General features: G+C 38.1%; 1 protein-coding gene across 1 annotated transcript in view; it reads left to right on the top strand.

Annotated features, from left to right (window-relative positions):
* Pnn (desmosome associated protein-like protein pinnin) overlaps positions 1-16204 on the top strand; it is a 105098-nt gene that overhangs the window by 76717 nt on the left and 12177 nt on the right. The window contains exon 9 of the mRNA XM_067156112.2: positions 4008-4190. Coding sequence (XP_067012213.2) covers positions 4008-4190 — 183 coding nt within the window. The remainder of the gene's footprint in view (positions 1-4007; positions 4191-16204) is intronic.

Genomic DNA, 16204 nt, shown 5'->3' with positions numbered 1-16204 from the left:
TGATAATGAGCATCGTGTATTCCACCGGTCAGTTCCACTGTGTTCAGAATGGGTCTGCGGTACACATGAGTAGTACCACTTGACACCATGGGTCTATGTTGCCTGTGATTAGTACTATGTCAGTAAAACTATGGGCCTGCATTGCCTGAGAGTAGAATTACCATTATGTGAGGAACACCATGGGTTTGTGTTGCCTGTGGGCGTTGCCATAATATGTGATACACCGTGGGTCTTAATTGCCTATGATTAGTACCACTATGTAAGGAGCACCATGGGTCTGCGTTGCTTGTGAGTAGTACCCTTTTGTGCAAAACACCATAGGTTTGTGTTACCTGTGAGTGGTGCCATTGTGAGGTTAGTACCATGTGAGAAACATTGTGAGTCTACGTTAACTGTGTTTAGTACCACTATAGGAGGTACACTGTGGTTCTGCTTTACCAGTGATTAGTACCATTATGAGGTGCTGGTGACCTGGATTTTGGACCCCTTTAGATAAGGAGTATCATCCCAGTAATTAAGACATTGTGAATTGGATCCATTTGACTGTTTTTGCTTCTCAATCATTTTTTCATCACCATTCATTTTATATTCTAGTCAGTTGATACATTTTGAAATTTTCATTTTGTTGCATGTTGTACCATTAGGGGCCAATGATCTAGCTGTTAGGCCTCTTTAAACAATAATCATCATTGTCACATTATAAGCTTGCTTTCATCGGAGATGTCGGCTGTTGCCTCTCCATATTGCAGCTTGGTTTCAGTTGTCACGAAAGACACCCAGGTCTAATCCCGCATGACATTGTGGTCCAGTAATTCATTGTCTTCCTCATGATTCTGGGTCATGTCAGATCACTGGAACATCTCTTCATTTTGTGTTTCTCTGACAGCGTCTTTGGAACCATTGGTTGCACATATTTCTGAAGTCCAAGTTTTCTGACACTGTTTTGCACAGAACTTCTGGGAATCGCAACACCAGTATTTAAATTGTAAATGGTCTTCCGCACTCATAGTATTGCCAGTGATTACAGATGGACGACCAGAAGTATCTTGCTTGTAGCATTGCGGCCGTAAACTTCACAAATTTGATGATGAATCTCCTCTGCTGCAAAATTTCTTGTTGTCATGAACCGTATAACTGATCTGATTTCATGTGTGGCTCGAAATGGTGTCCGATTGTGGGCAAGGAATGCTGGAAGTCATGTGTATGTGCAAAAGTAAGGCTACATGGAATTTCAAAACTTCATTTGCAAATGGTGCTGTTCCATTTAAAAAAATACCTCTCATACATTTCTCCAATATTTTTTTTTTTTTTGAAAGAAACAGATCCTGAACAAATTTTGCTAGTGGTGATGATGTGACATGATAAATACCTCAAAATGTTTTATATCCCGTGCAGACATTGTCACGAGTGACAGTAAGATGAACATCGGCATTGTTATTGATCCAACATTAAACAGAGATTACACGGGGACAATACAACAGGACAAGACAACATTTTCCTCATGTGCATGAACGATCCGAGGACAGAACAATGACTACGCTACTGTCTTGCGAGTTAGCCTCGCTTCCTATCTCTTGGGACAATGTCTTACCCCCACCATCACTCTTACTGTCCTACCCTCGTGTGAACGTGCACCGACACAGATAGGTTGTATGGCAACAATGGGATGGGAAAGGCCTAGGGGTGAGAGGGAATCGGCCGTGGCCTTAATTAAGATACAGCCCCAGCATTTGCCGCCTGGTGTGAGAATGGGTAACCATAGAAAACAGGGCTGCTGACAGTGGGGTTCAAACCCACTATCTCCAGCTATGCGCCCCTAAACAGTCTGTATTAATGAGGATCATCTTGTAATTCCTTTCTTTCTTTCTTTCTTTCTTTCTTTCTTCCTTTCCACATTGGAGTACCAAATCAAACCTTAAACAACAGAGTCTTCAAAGAATAAGTTCAGCTTTTAACACTTGACAACTTTTTCCTTTCCTTTAATAATAAAATAGATTATCCTAATGATGAACTGCATGCCATCCATTTTCGTATCCACAGTCTTTTACTATTTTTGTTTCATTCATTTCCTACTATATGTAATACATTTAAGTAATAGATATGTAATAATTTTCTTCAATTTCCTTGGATCTGTTTTGCCAAAGTACGAACATTGTCTTGTCTCGTCCTCCACAACTGACTAGCTGTTTGCTGAACACAGGACAATACAGTATTGTCCCCATGTAAACTCCTCTTTAAGGTTTGAGAAGAATATTTCACAGGCCAAAGAAATTGATTCTGAAAAGAGACACTATGAACCCTGTTTTAAGTAATTTAAAGAAAATATCACATATTCGCAAGTTGCTGGGAGGTGATTGGTTTGCTCTTCGGTGCACGAGGATCTGTCGCAAAATTTTCAGTTTTGGTATTCCTGTTTTGTTTTTAAAAGGCATTTGTTAATATGTTTTACGTAATTCATTGTCAATAGTAAATATCCCATTTACACGGAATATGCGAAGACAAATTATTCGCCGTCGGGGATACCTATACAGTAAGGGAATTTCAAAATTTAAAAAAAAAAAAATGTGTAAGCTCATTTTATCCTAAGATGAATAGTACGAAAATTTGAACGGCATTAAGTATGTTACTATCAATTTGATGCCGTTACCGTATGGTACCCCTCATTGTAGGCCAGCTATCCTTAGAGGATTTTCTCCCTACTTAGAAATAAAGTATAGTGTGTGGTTCATAGTAAATATGAACAACAAGTGTTAGCAAGCGGATTTCTTTCTTGAAGTTTTTTGTGTTGTATAAGTAAAGCACCACTAGACATTCAGCTGATCTGCCTCGTAGTTAATTACGGATAAGTCTTCAGTCTCCTCAAAGTGACCTTTCTACTGTACAAGAAAATGAAGCAGATATCAGCTTAGCTTAACCTTTGATTTTGTGTTCTATTTTTCTTTTGTTTCAAAATCTTTGTTTAGTAAAATTGGATAATTTTTTCACAATAAAAAGAAAAGTTAGCTATTCTATGTTTACAGCTTGACGAGATAACATTTTATAATCAAAAATAGAAGAGAAATAAACACAACACATTAAAAAAAGGAAAAGATACGTAGAAGTTAAACAAAATCCTCCGGTTATTACAAAATATTGTTTTTCTTACAAAATTGTACAAAAATATTTTAATCCTCCTAGTCAATACTATATATTTTACATCCACTTAAGACCAGTTCACAGATGTGAACAGCAAATTAAGATTGCAAAATCATGAATATATGAAAAGGAAAGTTCGTACTTTAAATAATTTAAATAAGAATTTGTCAGTTAATGAATCTATAAACCACCTCATCCTCCAGTACTATTCAGTTTCTTTCTTGCGGTACATGGATTTCATCAGAGAATATACTTGGCGAGTTGGCCGTACAGTCAGAGGCGTGCGGCTGTGAGCTTGTATCTGGGAGATAGTTCGAATCCCACTGTCGGTAGCCCTGAAGATGGTTTTCCGTGGTTTCACATTTTCACACCAGGCAAATTGGGCTGTACCTTAATTAAGGCCACAGCTGCTTCCTTCCAACTCCTAGGCTTTTCCTATCCCATCATCGCCATAAGACCTATCTGTGTTGGTGCGACGTAAAGCCACTAGCGTCACAGAATATGTGACAATCATGATCTGCAGGAGGATTGTTTGTGTCGGCTGTGTAAGAATCGTTGTGATTGCTATCACTTCCAGAATGTGGAAAAAAGTGGTGTCTTTGAACAAATGTTGTAGTGATTAACACAGAGAACTACATATTGTTTTCTAAGTGAACATTTATTCATCTATTTATGTACGGTATATATTTATTTCATGGCCATTGGTTGCATTAAGTTATGTTATTAACCTTTGATTTCCAATTTTTCGTACTTTTGTAATTTTCTGGAGAAAGGGTTTATTATATGATGTAATTGAATGTCCAGTTTGATATATTTAATAGTTTGTAACATTTACTGCAGTGAAATTTTATGTCCCTTGTCCCTGTTTACAGAAATGATTGAAAAGAAACGTCAGGAAGTGCGGATGGAGTTGGAGGCAATTGAAAAGAGGGGGCGCTGGAGGCAGGGCTTGGGGGAGCCGGAGGGGGGGTTAGGGCGGGAGGCTAGTGATGATGAACACCACATGGAAGTGGAGGAGGACTTGGGAGACAAGGAAAATCAGTTTGATGGTGTGGGTAAGTACGAACCCTTTCTTGTTTATCATCATGTGCTTCTTATCATGTGAGCTACTCACATCCCTCATAAAGACTGCAGCAGAAACAAAGGTTATAGTTGATGTTGTAAGAAAAAAAACATATTTATTTAGACATAACTGTATTACCTGGCACTGCCTGGGCACTTTATTCATTATTTACTTTTAGGTATTTTATTACCTGTTAATTATGTGTGAAGCTAATTTTTGTATTTTCTTTATTGTGACATTGACTGATATTTTAACACATTGACGATGGGTGGCGAATGGAGGCTGCTACCCCATGCGGACCGGATAGTTCAAGCCTCCAAGAAAGAAATTACACTGTTCCACTCAAACTACTGTAACTCGAAATGTATTCAAGATATCGACCTCAGACTTGGAACATGTACTCACCAGGTTGCTTCGTAATATGTACGTTGGGATACTTTTCAAAGCAGTACCATTTGTGGCTCCATTCAATAGTCTAAGCACAGTGTAGTATGAATGCCGTATTTGTGCCATTTGTATACTCATTGTTTTGAAGTATGCAAGGATTTCTCTGTACGACTACTTCCCATTTAGTGTTAGCCATAAATCATTAGAAATGTCTAATTCACTGTCTCTCGGTACCTATTATAATCGGTCTGAACATAATTAATCACAATTTCGGTAGCCGTCGGCAGCTGAATACGCGGCACCATGTTGACATCTGCACTGGTGCTCAAGGCAATAGCTCTACATATCTGACATTATTTTGTTAAATACATGAAGGTTTAAAGAAAGAAAGATGCAGCAATAATTTATATTCCATGACTATACCATTTGGAACTCATATCACTCACAATTTCATCAATAATCGAGAAAATACAAGGTGCATAAAAGTGAGAATTCTCGTAGCCCGTCACCTACTGTCGGCTGTTACGTACTGTCAGCTGGCAACTACGAGATTCTCAGAGCTCATCACCCATGTGGCACATCAGATAATGAATCTACATATAAATGTTGAAATAGTTTGTCATCAAATAGGGCATGTTGCTATGGGCAACTACGAGATTCTCAGAGCTCATCACCCATGTACAAAGATTCTCGGCGTATATACACCCGTGTATATACAAAGTTTCCATGGCTACAAAGTTCGTACAATAAAAAAAGTAAATCAACACTAAAATCTACAATCCCTCTACTCCAACACATGATTGAAAGTGATTAATATTTTAGCCAACAGATAGCACAACAAGCTACAATCGATATCTGTGCGTAAAAACAGAGATCTCTAGCGCCCGTCAACAGCCGCTGTCTGCAGTACTACGGAGATCTCCGGGGCCGATTGTGAATGTGTTAAGAAATATTTTTTTAGTTTAAAAGTTATAACAGTAATTTCAAGTTTTAGTTGAGAGCTGTTCTGGAACATACATACATCCATCCATACAGTTAGGACATTTTCTTTATGACATCTTCTCCCCCGCTTGCCGATGGGAGATGACCTTCAAATTAAAGGCATCCAGAGGGTCAGTATTCATATAAGCGACCCCGAAAACTATGGATTTGACAGTAATATTCCTCTTTTTTTATTAGTTTTCATGGCAACCCCTCTGCTAGGGGTGTCTTACCCCACATAATTTTTTTCCAGATGGTATAATAAGTCATGCGTTCACCAAGTTAAGTTGACAGCTATGCTGGAATATAACCTTAAACGACATCTGGAATGTCGCTGTTCATCTCAGCGACCAAGAAAAGTATGCATACGATACTATTTTCGATTATTTTCACATGCCAACCCCTCCCCACCTGCACCCTTAGGGGTGGCTTATCCCCCCTCCCCCCACATTGCTTTTTTCCTTTTCTTCAGACAGTCATAGGTATGCATAGCAGAATCTCTCCTTGGTCTAGCCTACATATACACATGTGCCTACTTCAAACACCAGGCCTGTATTCTATTGTAGAATCCCTGAGCTGACGTTGCCATGGTTACGGCTGGTCATTTCTTAATCTGATAAGCGGTGTAGTGTGATCCTAATATCTCCACAATGGTTGGTTTTAGGCCCTTAAAACATGGTTTTTGGCGCCCAGAGGGCCTTGAGTTTTAATCTTTGCATCAAGAGGATTAAAGTTAACTTTTTATCGTCTTTGTATGACAGAATTGATATTTTGCCTATATTGGCCTATGTTAATGTGCCAAAGGGTCTAAATCTGGGGAATGGAGTGGGCTGTTAAAATTTCTTCTAGATGGGGTTTCCCACAGGGTCCTAAAAGGTGGTTCAGATTGGTGTGACGGTATGAATTTGTATAAGGAATGGACAGACGGACATTCTGCTTTATATATAGAGATTTTGTCTAGAGGATTTATGTGTGGACTGTAGTTTTTAGTGAAGAAATACTGTATCTTATTTTATTTATAAAAGTTTGTCCAGTCCTGACTGTTATCGTCTCACAATGTTTTATGTCCCCCATTATCATTTGAAAGGAAAGCATGTAGCATTTAAAGAACCTAAACATGTTTCCTTTGTTTTGCAGTTTTTCAGTAATTTCTTGTGTACAAATCCTCACGATGCGATAAAATTCTAATGAAAATTTGTTGACACTTGCTGAGAGAATTCTCAGTGGTGTACTCACAGTGAAGTTTGGCTTGAATTTTGAAAAACAACGAATTTTAGCATGAATTTTGACATAAAATTAAATTACACAGGTATTTGTTATTAACCCATTTGCCTTGTATTTAAAAGCTCACTGAGTTTACCCAGAAACTGGATTTAAATCTCATGACCCATGAGTTTAAAGCTAAGTACTGCACTACCAGTATGGCACACACTAAACCAAAACTTATAATTACACAGTAGGAATATTTTCATGTTATTTTTTAATTTTGCATGCAGAAAAGTTATAAAAACAACACAAACCAACCCTGTGGTGCTAAACCCCTGAAAGGTCTCAGACTATCAAACAACCGCGGCTCAGCATGAAGGCCTGTAGATCGTGAAGTGACGTGGTCAGTGCGACAAATACTCGTGGCTATTATTCTTATAGTTATTTTATCTGAGTCTGCAGAAGATCTGAAGTCTTGGGTAAGGGGTAGAAGATGAAAATAAAATAAGTCCGAAACAAAAGTAATGAAGTGTAGTTGAACAAAGTCAGGTGATGCAGGAAATATTAGATTAGGAAATGAAGGCTACAAGGAAGAAGATAAATATTGTTACTTGGGTAGTAAAATAACTAATGATGGCAGAAGTAAGGAGGACATAGCTCAAGCAAGGAAGTCCTTTCCTAAGAAAAGAAATTTGCTCACTTCGACCACTGATATAGGAATTAGGAAGATGTTTTTTAAGACTTTCGTCTGGAGCATGGCATTGTATGGAAGTGAAACATGGATGATAACTAGCACAGAAACAGGAGAATGCTGAAGGTGAGATGGATAGAGCTAATTACGAATGAAGAGATACTGAATTGAATTGGTATGAGGAGATCTATTTGACTGAATTTGACGAGAAGAAGTGATAGAATGATAGGACACATCTTAAGACACTCAAGATTCGTTCAGTTGGTTTTTTGGGGGGGAAGTGTAGGGGGGGGGGGGGGGGGGGTGAGAACAGTAGGAGTAGACCAAGGTATGAATATAACAAGCAGATTAAAGCAGATGCAGGATGTAGTAGTTACATAGGAATGAAAAGATTAGCACAGAATAGGGTGGCATGGAAGCTGCATCAAACCAATCTATGGACTGATGACTCAAACAACAATTATTCTTGGCTTTCTAGACCAGAAGAAGAGTTATACTTACCAGTAAAACATTTCAGAATGAGGATTTGGTATGAAGGAACTTAAAAATACTTTGGGATTTGAAGAGGCACTTACCTTTGCTCCGGTAGGCTACAGTTTAATATGGGGCTTCCGAACCTGTGACGTTAGAATGTAGGAGTGAAATAGGCCTAAGCCTTTTTCTCATCCTCATTAGTGTCAAACTAGGTATCGTCATTCACCCTTTTTTTCCATTGGAGTCAGACAGCTGTTTCCTAGCATCATCACTTGTAACAATAACTGAGAATAGAGGGTCCTTATGATCTAAAATGACAGCTCTGACAGAGGATTACTCGGGTACTTATTCTGAACACTTAACAGTTTCTCGTGAATGAAGGAACAATCAGAATATTTCCCCCCTACTACCCAGTCGTGTTTGTCCTGTCTTGTACATTTTCGTTGTGGCTGTTCTGAATCGGTTGTAATCTCATTATCACTGTCAGGCTCCCTTAATTTTTGTTTTGTTTAGGGCCAATAACGACCATGTTAAATAACTACTTAACATTTTTGTAGTTGGTTTTTTTTTTTGGGCTGGTCAGATTCGCTGCATACTCTTCTTGGCAGCTTGCAGTCTTCCCATCATCCAAGCACTGTTCTGCATTTGTTCTTCATGGAGGTCCTTGAAATTCTTGATATTTAACTGGTACTGTGCTCGATTTGAGATGTCCTCTCGCCTTAGTTCAGCCTTGTTGAAGCCCTTCCTCACCTCCTGGAACTACTCATATGAAACTTCGGCTATTATCAAGTATCTGAAAGATTTGTTACGTCAATCGCTTTCTATTCTGAAGAGGTGTCCATTGAATTTCACTCTTCTTTTCCTAATAGTCTCCATCCGTCGTTCATTTTCCCGATACAGTTTTTCATGTCCCCTTAACTTATGTTGTCCATTTACAAGTTTTGGACCCATTTTCTTGCTGCAAAGAATTGTTCTCTCAATCTTTTTAGCATCCCCTTTACCAGCTTTCCCAGTTATTCAGAAGCACTCACTAGTATATAGACCTTCCATTTTAATCACAGTGTTGTACTGTCTGATCTTCGCCTGTAATGATAGTGCTTTCTTCTTCTTCTTCTTCATTATCATTTCCCCTTGTCCAGCTCCTGCCTCCTTGGCACTTCACTGTTGTCTCTCCTTCCACCACTCCTCTTCAGTAATTGTATTTCAGTCCATTCTTCTTTTTCTCTTACTGTTCTAGACAAATCCATCCATCTTGCTCTAGGCCTCCCTCTTGCCCTCTTTCCATCTATCCTAGCCTCCATCACTTGTTTTTGTACCATTCCCTCCTGCATCCTGATAACATGTCCAAACAATCTCGATTTATTCTTCTCCATCCTGTCACTCAGTTTTTCTACCCTTGTTTCTTTTCTGGCCTCAGCATTTCTTACTTTGTCTCTCCTTGTCTTCCCTACCATACTTCTCAGGTACTTCATCTCACTGGCCTGAATTTTACTCTCATTTCTTGCTGTCGAAGTCCAAGTCTCTGATGCTTACGTAAATGTAGTACATCTTGTACATTATCTCTTTACATTTCATAGGAACTTCTCTATTCCACACCAGGTTCCTTAAATTCTGGTAGATCGTATTTCCCGCTTGTACCTTCTGCTGATCTCCTTATCCAACCTTGCATGTTGCATTATTTCACTTGCCAAATATTTGAAGTATTCAACAACCTGAAGGTTTTGTCCCAACTATTCTTTTTCCTTATCTTTCTCCTCCTGTCACACACTGCACTGATTTTCATATCATATTTCTCAATACTGTCATTTAAAGCCTCTAGTTGGATTTGCACTTCTGTATTGTTGACTCCCTAGATCACTATGTCATCTGCAAACAGCAATATTTTCATATACACTTCTGTCATAGTCCAGTTTGGTTTCTAAACCAATCGAGTCTGTACACAACGATTCTTATACATTGCTTTCACTAGTTCCTTTGATTGCCTTCCACGTCCTTTTCTTTCCAGGGTTTCCCACACCTTTTCTCTATTAACACTATTGTATGCCTTCTCTAGATCAAGGAATATCACCACCAGATCTTTTCCATATTCCTACTGTTTTTCCATCAATCTCATGGTAAATATAGGGTTTATTGTTGACCTGCCCTGTCGAAATCCATGCTGCTCTTCTTCTAAATTTCTTTCCACCCTTCCACTCATCCTCCTTTCTGTTATTCTCCAATGTTTTGGCTACTTGTGACAACAGTGTCATTCCTCAATAATTGTCACATACCTTCCGGTCACCTTTCTTAAATACTTGAATACTTCTTCTTTTATTAGTAAATCATCATCATCATCATCACCCACACACTCTTCATTGTCAATTTTGCTTTTTTTCCAATCTGATATCTAAACATTTTCAAGCATACTGTTAATGTGGTCATATTCACTATCCCAGGCCATAGTGATCTAAAAGCCATACAGACTAAGGGAATGTTGCTGCTAATTCTAAGACATAAAGTAAACAAAGATAACAGTACAGGAAGTAACAAACACTAGGGTAGGACTGCTACATTTCTTTGCTCTTCAAAGAACCTTAAACATTGTAGGTACTTGCCGGGGTAGTCAAACTACAAGCAATGTAACAGCCTATACTCGAAGGGCACGACTTTTCATTTGAGTTGAAGGAGAAGGCAGCAGGTGAATGGGTCATTTGTTGTGTTTTGCATTTTTTTCAGGATTTTCTTGGATGTAAATTCTCATGATGCAACACTGTTCTCATGAAAATTTCTTTTGACATTTGGTGAGAGGATTTTCTGAGTTACCAGTACTAGCTTTGAAATTTAGTCTGGATTTTGGAATACAGTACAATAAATTTTAATGTAAATTTTAATGTGTAGAGTGAAATTGTCTAAAAGTTTGTTATTAAAATGCAGAGCAGTTTTGTTTCCTCATATATATCAAACCCAACGTCAGCAAAACCGGACAGTAGCCGGGCTGAGTGGCTCAGACGGTTAAGGCGCTGGCCTTCTGACCCCAACTTGGCAGGTTCGATCCTGACTCAGTCCGGTGGTATTTGAAAAAATACGTCAGCCTCGTGTCGGTAGATTTACTGGCACGTAAAAGAACTCCTGCGGGACTAAATTCCGGCACCTCGGCGTCTCCGAAAACCGTAATAGAGTAGTTAGTGGGACGTAAAACAAATAGCATTATAAAAAAACCAGACAGTCGGTAGACATGGCACATGTTCAAACATTTTTCTGGAGTGAACCAAATTAGAATCAGTTTCTAGCTTTAACACTTTGACGCCTAGGCCTGAGCGAGACTTACGACACGTTGGTCGATTAGGCAGTTGAAGCCCGAGTCAGACTCGGATAGTGTTCTATGGTTCATTTCTTTAGAAACTATGCTTTTGTGAGGCTCTGTCATTCTGAAACGTTGTCATTTGTTTTCTGGTATGCTATCACTTGCTACCATCTGGAAAACATTTTTTTTCACACTGCTTTATGTAATTTAACCTCCTGGTAATGTTTTGACTTTACACGTTGGTACCGTAAAGTGGGGTAACTTTGGCCACGCAGGGTAAATCCGACCACTGACAAATAGCAACACTGATTTTCTCCTGCCTCCTATACTGAAAAAGATGAACCACTTGCAACAACTAAAATGCACACACAATAGAATGCTCCATCGCAGCCCTGACTATTGTCGTGTCTGGTAACAGCAGAAAACAAACTGTTACCTAGCCCCAGTATTCGATTCTGCATTCCAGTGTTTTATGGGGTCAAAATGCAAGTACGTCTGGTAACTGATCAACCAATTTGATGCATTTTATTCAAATAGATTTTTCAGAGAATAGTTTTATGATAAAAGTTGTCCTCTTCCCGGGTAATTTCGGCCATGCCAAGAACATACAGGAAAACATTATGCAGCCGTGGGTGTTGTAATTACAATCCTGTTTACCTCAAGAACGCTTTAGAAGAGCTTAATAAAGGTACAATAACGGTTCGGCAAGCCTCTGAGAAGTAAGGGGAAGTTAATCCAGACAGGGATAAACAATGATAAATATGCCTGTATACAGACTATGTTGCTGCATAAACAGATATCAGTTGACATGAATGATACACATTTAAGAACTTGATTGACGGCCCAGATATTTTCTAATTTAGAAGACAGTGTATTATGAGGACTCTCCATACAGTTGGACTTTATATTATTTTCGTACCTTTTATTTATTATCTTTTGTACCATTTCAAATATTTATGCAATGCAACATGTAATTTGTCATATCATACAATGCTTGTATGCTTAGGCTAAATAAAATAGTTTCTTCTGTGGGGGAAAATGTGAATTGTTTGGAAATATCCACTATACATCTGTTTCACTACAAATCGTTATAATTTTTTTGTGAATGTTGATACCGAGCATTCTACAGGTTTAAAAAAAACATTTACGGTGGCTGAAGTAACACTAAGTCAAAGAAAACATGGGGTAACTCTGGCCACTCTTTCGATAATCATAATTTGTTACTGAATAACAATTAGAATTATGTTCATATTTAAAAATGAAGAACAAACATGGCAGAACTTATATTTTTCAGAAAATTAGAGGGAATATTTCACGTTTAAATTTTTAAAATATACGAAACAGTGGCCGAAGTTACCCCATTTTGCAGTAAGTGCTGTTGAGAAGAGTCAATCCTTCTCTTTCATCATAATGAACTGGTGTCTTTTGCAAATTATGGTGGCTAACTTAATCTAGGATGTACATTCACTAGTTCTTCATAGTGGGGAAGGCCCAACTTAGTAATGTTAATATTGAAGACCAAATAATTCATTGCTTCCTTTCTTAGTAGATGAAGGGTATTATCCTACAGTGGTAGTGTGCATTGTTGACTTGGATTGACAGTTCTGATCGCGTTGAGAAGTTCTTGTTGAGGAAATCGACAGTGATTCTGAGATCACAGAGGAAGTTGCAGGAGGTTGAGCTGTGTTCGATATACATGCTTTTTGATATTTTCAGTTTTCCGAAGATACAGCTGAATTTTGTAATGGACTGTGTCAAGTGGATTGTGAAAACTTTTTACTGTATTGAGTGGGGAGGAAGAAAAAAGAAACGTTTGATTGCTAAGTGCTCTGCTTATTTATATACAGTACGAATGTAGAATTGATTTCTATATAATATCTTAAATTTTGTACATATTATTGCTGAATATTTTCTACCTCATTGGTTTTTTTTATTTTTAACTTCAGTGAATGTTGCCTCATTACTTGTAAACTTTTAGGCTAGTGGATTAAGATCCCAAAATACGAAGTTCACACAAATATTGGGATTATTCCTGCCCTTAAGAAACCTTTATAGTTTTGAATTTACCACATTTACGTACCCGGGGGAAATCTTGTATTTTTGTGGGCAGTTGGTGACTATTCCCGAGAAATCTCATGCTGCGTGGGAGACTGTTATGACGCTAAACAGTCCTATTTCTTGCAAAATGCAGGAGAGCAACCTTGTTTGGTCAAATCTTTCAGACAGGTAAATATAGCCTGATATCAGTTGATTAGACTTCGTCAACACCGTCACACCAGCCTGCACTTTCAGGAAAAGCTGTCTAGTCTAAGCTGTAATTTATAAGTATCGTGCCATGTTCTAGGAGTCTAGGTCGATGTAACTGTGCATTAAGAAGTAATGGTATAGGGTAAGGTGGTATATTTTCAATCAAAATTTAATCAATCATACACTCACACTTTGAGGTACTGTCAAAATTCTTTTACATTGACAATGGAGTAGCCATCTTAAACAATGGCACACATTAATAATAGTATTTAAATAAACCCTCCTTATAAAAATTGTACACAACATACGAGCCTGTCTTTGAACGCAGATATACCTCTAGTGGTACAATTCTGACCACACAAAGTACAATTTGGATCACACACATTTTCCATACATAAAGTGTATCTTTCCTTTTGCCCCCAACACATATTTCATGATACCACGCTTTACTGGACTGGCATTGAATCCATGGTCCTTTCATCATGTAATTCTCAGAGTTATAATCCAGATGACAAAATCCACTCTCGTTGTCTTTCTAAGGCTCTCATTGAAATGTATGAGCTTGAAAATTTGGTGTGCTTGTCATGCCGGTTATCTTTTGAGTTATGTTTATGCCATTGCCATTCTTAAAGAGAGATTTTTGAAACTTAACAATCTAAACATGCTGATCTGATGTTAAATGGGATGAAGATATTACCTTTCATGTTTTTGGATTTCTTTTTAGGTGACTGTAAGATTTTTTTTCATAGAGTCGTCGGGTGATACAGCGCTTGTAACATTGAAAGTTGAAGTCGAGGCTTTTTTCATAATGGTTGAATTAGTACGGAATTGTACTCATTCATTACATTTGGCAACAGGAGGATGATTCATTTTGGTGTGGCTGACTGAAGGAGTCTCAGGAACTTTAGGCAAGGGTATTGTTTCTTCGATAACTGAAGGTCATTCAATGTGCAAAATTGACCATTTCATATACTTTCTTCTCTGATCTTCTATGCATCATCTGCAGTAAGAAAAATGCAAATATCTATGATCGAAATGGTACCATTCCATGTGATCGAAAATGTACCACATGTACTTCAACGGTGGATCCATAAACTAGTTACAGAGAAATACCAGAGATAGTGCTTGTAGTATCACACTCCCATCTTGAGGTTCCTAGAGATATGGCGTTATTATAAATAGCATTTTACACTACGAGAAAAGGTCCCAGCTTCAAACTTGTAACAGTGTGACATACAGTGAACCATCACTCTCCTTGCAATGTAAAATCAGCAGTTTCTTGCAAACTAATAGAAAGAGATTGATTATTTTTCATATTCACAAAGGAACTGTTCCACTCTTCCCACTGCTCGTCACACATAAGTGGTACTAATGTTGAATAATGAAATATAGCGGGTTTTCTAAGTTTGATCGGAATTGTACTTGCATTGTACTACTCTACCGTAATGGTGAAATGTATAAGAAATTAAATTTTAAAGGTATTATTCATACAGTAGTTTCTGTGTATTAAAGTATGAAATATCTTTACTTTTGCTTAAATAATCTGTTTTCAACCTGTGCATTAAAGCTGATTTTGCACACTAAGAAGATTAGAAATTGATTGTGTAAGATATGTAATGAGAATTGAATACTGTAGTTGAAGGTCTACTCAATTTTGACAGTTCGGAGTCACCTGCCATAGTGCACGTGCCAGCAATCTGCGCTCTTCTACTGCTGTATCAGAATCGGTCGACTTTCTCTGTGTTCCACTGAGTGTCACATTGCGCTTTGCACCATACTGTACGGGCACAGAAATACAGAGTTGATGACGTCTACAATTGATCATAGAATGCAGATATACAGGGAATATGGATATTGGCCAAGAAGATAGTCTTGGGAGCAGAACCTTGGACAGTTCTTTGACACACACACGATATGGCAACTAGGACACAATGCCCAAAATATTAATGGGGGGTTACCAACCGCGCGCGCACGCGTATGTGTGAAGAAGAACTCTCTTGGGGTTACCAATATTAGATGTACAATTGCCACTTCTCAGCCATTCACAGTCTTTAGTTTTGCTTTAGCTAATTATGAAATGTTGATTCTCTCACTGTCATTTCATGCTAATGACAATTCAGTTGAACAGATTGATAGTGATTTAGCGGATTATGAATATAAGGGACTAGATGTGCTTGTCTGCGTGAGTTACCGGTAGTAGAGATAATGAAAAATGATATAAACATCAGTCATTTATTTATTAGGTATACTTCTTTTGAGAGATATCCTGTAGTCACTACTAGCAACAGCGGTAAATACTCGTATAGAATTTTGAGTGAACTTGATAGCCGAATGTATGGTCACAAGGTTAATTTAAAGTTTAAATTCTAATTCATGCTGGATTTTTTAAAATGAAAGTGATGTTCCTGTAATTTGGATTCCACGTAAAACTGGAGGTCCCATGGCTGTAGTTACTGTAGATATAATTGAGGTCGTCATCAGTGCAAAAAGATTAGCAAGCAATGATGGAAGAAGCTGTCGGGGTTGACGAGGATCAGGCTGATCACAAAAAAAATAGAAGAGTACAAATAAGCAGTGTTATAGAAATATCAATACATTTGGTTTAGATAATCTATATCAGGGAAATGAAACAGCTTGGCAAAATTTCTTGGAACTTGGTATTTAATTCAAGGGATATCCGGACCGATGAGGCAAACGAAAAAAATGTCGGATTTCTCCATTAACCCATTGACGCACT

This window comes from Anabrus simplex, chromosome 12 (genome assembly GCF_040414725.1).
Source record: "Anabrus simplex isolate iqAnaSimp1 chromosome 12, ASM4041472v1, whole genome shotgun sequence".
NCBI classification, from domain to species: Eukaryota; Metazoa; Arthropoda; class Insecta; order Orthoptera; family Tettigoniidae; genus Anabrus; species Anabrus simplex.
This window is presented reverse-complemented; position numbering and strand designations above follow the sequence as displayed.